The sequence below is a fragment of the Apaloderma vittatum genome, unplaced genomic scaffold (genome assembly GCF_000703405.1).
Source record: "Apaloderma vittatum isolate BGI_N311 unplaced genomic scaffold, ASM70340v1 scaffold40797, whole genome shotgun sequence".
Taxonomy (NCBI): domain Eukaryota; kingdom Metazoa; phylum Chordata; class Aves; order Trogoniformes; family Trogonidae; genus Apaloderma; species Apaloderma vittatum.
The window spans coordinates 1-6,523 of NW_009725275.1; the positions used below are offsets into that span (position 1 = coordinate 1).

Consider the following 6,523-nt stretch of genomic DNA (forward strand, 5'->3'; position numbering starts at 1 on the left):
CCCTCTCTGTGCCCTGTTTGTGTTTGTGCCTATAGAAGCCAGCTTTTACTTGCATTCTGCATGTGAACGTGGCTACCAAGGGAAAAGATGTTAACTTTTGTGCCCTTTTTCAGAAATGACCTCATAACAAAGGCCACTGCTGTACAGTTCAGTTTACAGCTGGGTTATAAAGACTGAGTTTAAAAACTGTTGCTTTGTTAAATAGCACAGTGTGATGGTATTTGCTGTGATTTGGAATTTTACAAGGCTGTGAGTGCATATGAAGAAAATCTTCCACATTTCTAGCTTTGCATTTTTTCAGGACAGGCTGCTTTATTAATTACAGTGCTTTTAAAAAAAAGAGGTGTTTTAATCCGTTATTTCTTCTTAAAGTATTTAAGGTCAGTTGTGATCTAGCTCAAATGAGTAGATATTTGTGTCAGGTTTGTTTTCGTCAGAGTTTTCTGTGTCAGTTTGCACCTGTGGAAGGAGTAGAGGTTAATGAGGGGTTTGCCTGGTTGTTGCATCCCCTAGAAACAGCCTCTCCTCCAGCTCATCCCGAGCTTCAGAACCCTGTGGGGTGTCTCTGCAGCTGGGAGGGCTCAGTGCGTGGGTATTTCAGCCAGTGCCTGCTGAGGAGGTGAGTTCTGCCTGTCACAGCAGAGGCAAGAGGTGTGCTGGGGGGCACAGAGTACCCACAGGCAGGTGTTTCCCTCCTGAGGCCGTCTGTTTGGTTTGTGCTTTGGCAGGTGAGAAAACCGAACCTGCTGCCGGCACTGGGATGTTTGCTCATAATTTTATGGCTGAAAATAAACTGAACAGAAAAGTTAACTGCTGGTTTTATATAGAGGAGGTGTCACCAAGCTGAAGACGTTGGTGTTTGTAGGAACTTCTTTCCTTGGGTAGGAGGTGGACTGCTAAGAACCCTTTCCTTGCCTCTGCCTCACCTCCATCAGGAGGGCACCTGGAGAGATGCTCCCCCCGTGCCTGGTGTACCCGCTCCCGGTGCAGCAGCCCCTCCTCTCTGGAGGCGCAGCACCTTCCTCTCCTTAATTTGCGACAAGATGCACTGTATGAGCTTGGGGAAGCTGCTGGGGCTGCAGGGACAGGGGTGCTGGCGCCCCCAGCCTCGTGGGTACGTGGCAGAGACGCGTCCCTGCCCCAGCTGGTCTGCGAGGAGCCCTCGTGTACCCGGGGTTCACCGTGCCCTTTGCTGTCGTCCTCCCAGCCCTCGCTCCCAGCTGCGAGGTTTGTCACTGATGTGGAGGATTTTGTCGTGGGATGGGTGAAGCTCATGTGCCTTAGCACTCCCAAAAATCGCTGGAAAGAGAATCTGCAGCTTGTTAAAGGCAAGCGTTCTTGTGTCTCTTGGGAAGGTGTCCTAAAGGATTATCTGCGAGAGCTGCCCTCTCCCCTGATAACCAAGCAGCTCTACGAAGCGGTGTTGGATGCCATGGTGAAAAATCCCTTGAAAATGACAGCAAGTGGTTGTGAGAATGACCCAGGTGACTCCGAGCACACAGCAGCCCTTCTGGATTGCCTGCCAGATGTTGAGAAGGTGAGTGGTGTTAGCGGGTTCAAGTGAATCGTATGCTTCAGAGAATAAAGGATCACTTTCACACGGGATATGAAAAGTGTCAAAGTGCATATACCCGTTTCCTCACTTAATGGTCCACTTGGATTTTTGATGCTCTGCGTCTTTGAAAATGCTTTGGTGCTATGATTAATTGGAGAGTCTGCGTTACTGGATTTATTCTAGTTTTCATTTTATATTGTCTCTGTAAAACCGAATGGAAAGCTGTGATCACTCCTTCTGCATTGTTAGATCCAAGATTATTCCCTTGTGGTGTCCTGCTCCATTTTTGTGGAACTCTGATCTGTATATCATCATTACATGGGCAAATGCATTCCTCTTTCCAAAGTATGTGCAATAAAGCCTTGGCTTCCCATACTGTGCAGTGTAATAGTGCTGTGTGCCGTTACCTGCCAAATTCACCTCTGTAGAAAACCACAGTTAACCCATTTTGGGAAGGGGAGGGAGTGACCAAGTGGCCTGCACCATACCTGGAAGTTACCTGGATGCTGGTTCTGATGCTGGGGTGATATTGAGGGTTTCTTTATTTTCTAATGTACTGCATCCGCAGCTTCCCTCCTCTCCCTGATGTCCTGTTTCCACTTTGAGAGAAGCCATCTGTGTAAAACTGAGAGCATGTAGGAAACGAGAAGAATTTTACCAGAACGTCTGTCTTACCTCGTCTGCTCTGTGCCAGTCAAATGCGGCTTTTCCGATTCAGCCCTTCGATGTCCCCCTGATGGGTATTGTAGAGGAGCCATAGCTATCAGCCTTGATCTTACCCTCTAGAGCGGTGATGCGAGGTTGTCAACACAAGTGCTTTCTTTCCTGAGCAGTATTTTGTTCTTTAGGCTACCCTGAAGATGCTGTTGGATCACCTGAAGCTGGTGGCTTCTTACCACGAAGTAAATAAGATGACGTGCCAGAACTTAGCTGTGTGCTTCGGGCCCGTGTTACTGAGCCAGAGGCAGGAGACCACAAACCATAACAACAGGGTCTTCACAGACTCAGAAGAGCTTGCCAGTGCCCTGGACTTCAAAAAGCACATCGAGGTTCTTCACTATTTACTCCAGCTGTGGCCAGGTACTGATTCATGAATCCGATCCAGAGAAACTGTCAAACCATTGCTGTGTGTTTTTTACGATGTGACGGCCTATGTTAATTCACAGGGTGAGGAAATGTGGAAGGTGAAAAAGATCCTGACTTAGCAATACTGAATTACAGATGCTGTGGCTGCGTTTGAGCCAGCCAGGTGGACTGTACTGCTCTGTGTTCAGGCTACGAAGTTTCCTGACTCGTTTAAAGAGTGTTTTGAAAAAAGTGTTTTTTTTTCTTTTTTCCTCTTGTCATCTCCCTCCTCCCTCCAAACACTCTAAGGAGAAATCGCCATTCCTGTAAGGAGGTCCTTGAAGCACTGTTATTCTCCAGGGCCCAGGGAGGGCTCCGGACATGTGAGCATGGATTGGTGAAGGGTGATACCTGGCTGATTCCATGCAATAATTAAGAAAAAAAAAGTGTCCACGTTTCTTGTCTATTTGGAGACATGAGGTATAAATGAATGGAAGTGCAGGACAGACACATGAACGAGCAGCCTTTGTCTTAGTAGCTCATAATCAAACTGTGTAAGATGTATGGTCTTGCTGTTAATTAAAGGAATTTTATGATTACAAAAAAAAGCATAGGAATCTACGCTGTATGGTTATTATGCAGGTCATCTTAAACAGTCTCTATTTAGCCAGGAATACTTGTTAAGGTTTTATCTAGAGATTTATTTTAAATAAGTCTCATTTACAGTAGTTTGCTTGCGTTAGGCATTGCCAGCCACTCTGCCCATATTTTCAGCTGAGTGTACAAGTTGCTTTCGAGCAGCTGAGGTGCAGGTGCTGGGAGGGTGTCACTGGCTGGGCGCCGTGAAGACCTGCTTGGGGGCCACGTACATGGCAGTGCTTTGTACATTTTTCCCATGCTCTGCTGGCCTGGTGGTGGCCGTGCCTTGAAGTCACCTCCTGTGGCAGCCGGCCCTGCGGCTGTACCAAGTACACGCTGACCACGCTCGGAGGTGGCACTGCCGGGCAGCCTCTGGGTGTTGGCTCTGCTCACTGCAGCCTCGCGGAAACCTTCTCTGCCTGAAAATAAGAGCAAGAGGAGAGGTAGTTTGACATGTGGTGCAGCTTCATGATGGGCTGGAGGTGACTGAGGACACTTCGTCTCCCTTGTCAGCTGCAGCTGGACAGCCCCAAAGCTGCTGAGCACCAAAAATGAAAAGAAGCTTTCAGTCAGGTCACTCAGCCCACGCGGGTGAGGTGGGAAATGTGGGTGGAGGAAGAGGGAGACCAGGAGCTGTTTGGGTGGCAAATACTGCACAGGAGCTGATCATGAAACCTTGGGGACGGCTCATGGTACGGCTCCTCTGGGACACAAACCTCTGCCCCAAAGGTTGTGCGTTGCTGTAAAGGGGGCAGGAGCAGGGTAAGTAGTAGAGTTTTCTGTTGCCTCCGAATGAAAGCCGAATGCTCTCCCGTGGCTTGCAAGAGCTGGGCAGGGCGTTGTGCTAAAAGGGAGGTAAAACATGAATGTGGAGACGTGAGCAGGCGAGCACCGTACAATGTAAACAGGACAGCTGGACCTGACAGGTGATCGCAGTCTGGTCCCTTACATTCAATCTTCTGTAGATTGAGACAGCTCGATAATCAACATGTTGTGCAATACTTGAATTTCCGTGTTCTTCCAACCGAAAACAAATAGTCCTTGTTTGGTTAGACCATGTAATACTGGCAAGTTATTGTTAACCCATGGCCCTTTGTCTTAATGGAGCATAGTCTAAACAGAAGGGCTTTTGTTACATTAAGGGCTGGGGGGCGGTGGGGGGGAGCAGTGGTAGTTATTGCAGGTTACTCTGCAAGACGTAAAGTAAAACTAAAATCCCCTGGAGAGATCGGTAATGCAGATGCAGAAATAGAAGCACTGGGCACATCTCAGGACTGAGCCTTTGTGCTTGTGGGCGAGACTGTGAACTGCCCGGGTGTGTGTGCACCACATTTTCACCCGTGAATGGGAATAGAAAGTCTCTGCTGGTAATTACAAGAGGTAATGGTCTGTATAAAACAAAGTTTTGCAGCTCAGACACTTAACAGGCACAGGTCAGTAAACGTATTTGTGCTGTTTGCCATAGGAAGCCGGTAACAGTGGAGGAGACTGTTAGTAACTTACGGTGTATAATCATGAGCTCAGGTAACACTGCCATCACACCTGTGTGAGCGTACGTCTGACGTGGGGTTGTGGCTGCTTAGAAAAATTAGTGCAAATGAGCTTCTTCAGTAGCGCAGAACGTTAGGGCTAAAGAGAAGCGCTGGAGTTCAGCTCTTGGTGCATCTTCAGCTTCCCTAGGGGTTTCTCAGGGTGATATTTTTGTTACCTTTTAACCTCTTTTGCTGTGCCTGCTTTCTCTTACTCCTTTAGCCTGGACAGCGTGAGCTGAGCTGTTTGCTTTTCTTTGACCCAGAGCCGGGTGGTGATTAACTCACACAGTGAATTTAATCGGTGCTCTGGGAGTTTCTACTTTTAGATAGGCTTCTCCGTTGCAATTTGAAGCTGGCATGAATCTTCAAAACTGAGCTTTTACAGTAGCTTTTCTAAATATTTTATATCACACAGTGGCAGAAAACGTAATAGCGGAATGTGTTGGCTGTGAGCTTGCATGTGTTCACGCATGGTGTTAGCGTGTGACGCTGAGGGAGGACAGTGGGCATCTGTTGCGAACTCCTCGTGTTGCAGCATGGATTCGGTGCTGACTGGTTTAACGTCTCCTCTCTTCCAGTCCATCACTCGCCTGCCAAAGAGCCGGCACATTTGAATGCATCTCCCGAGCACCCATCCTCCCTGAACTACCTGAGGCCCAAGAGACAGAGACCTCAGATGCTGAACCTGAGCGGTACCGAGATGTGCGGGGTGCTCAGACCGAGGCCAGCGGGTCTCGACAGCCCGTCGAGCAACCGCTACGCTGGAGACTGGAGCCAGTCCATCACTCGCCTGCCAAAGAGCCGGCACATTTGAATGCATCTCCCGAGCACCCATCCTCCCTGAACTACCTGAGGCCCAAGAGACAGAGACCTCAGATGCTGAACCTGAGCGGTACCGAGATGTGCGGGGTGCTCAGACCGAGGCCAGCGGGTCTCGACAGCCCGTCGAGCAACCGCTACGCTGGAGACTGGAGCAGCTGCGGAGAGAACTACTTCTTAAACCCAAAAGACTGCCTGAGTGAAGCAGACTACGATGACGTGCCTTCAGAAGATACGGAGAGCGGGGATGACAGCAGCAAAGCCGAGGAGCTGGAAGCCCCGGTCAGAGCCCCGCAGCCCGTCCCCGCAGAGCACACGTTTCAGAGCTATTTGACAATGCAAGCCATAGGCTCCGCGGTGGATCACAGGGCAAACCTCAAGGACCTGCAGGAAAGTATCGATACTCTGATAGGAAACCTGGAAAGGGAACTCAACAAAAACAAACTAAATATGAGTTATTAAATCCTGCCCTGTGGGAGGTCCTCTGTGCCCCTCGAGGGGCTTCCCGCAGCCGTGTGAGGGGTGGCGGCGCCCCTGAACGCCTCGTGGTGAGGCCACGGCGCACCTCGTGTTAACAGGTTTCAAGCCATTCCGTTATTTTTCCGCTTTTTTGTTGGAAGAAGGTGATTTGGGTGTTGAAGACGAGCTTAGAGACCGTGAGGTGATTCCACATAGTGGCATTTCTCCCTAAAAACACGATGCACTTCGGTGTTCTGGGCAGTACCTGGCAGAAGATAAAGCGACATCTCTGGTGTCAGCAGGAGCAGAACTCATTCCCGAAGCCCTCGCTCCTGTACAGATGTTCCTCTCGGAAGAGGATGAACGCTGCTTGGCCTAAGTTTTGCAGCATGGACTTCAGATAGACTTGTTTTACTATATATGCAATGGCTGCTATGAAAAATGCTTTATATAT

The 6,523-nt window shown here is 49.2% G+C and overlaps 1 protein-coding gene across 1 annotated transcript; it reads left to right on the forward strand.

The window, feature by feature from the left end:
* Nucleotides 1-1,355: 1,355 nt before the first annotated feature.
* Nucleotides 1,356-5,605, forward strand: LOC104276490 (rho GTPase-activating protein SYDE2-like; the record flags this gene model as incomplete). Its single annotated transcript, XM_009872827.1, has 3 exons — nt 1,356-1,537; nt 2,404-2,635; nt 5,370-5,605. Coding segments are annotated over 3 exons (650 nt in total), but the record flags the coding sequence as incomplete, so codon positions are not given.
* Between the last annotated feature and the right edge of the window lie 918 nt (nt 5,606-6,523).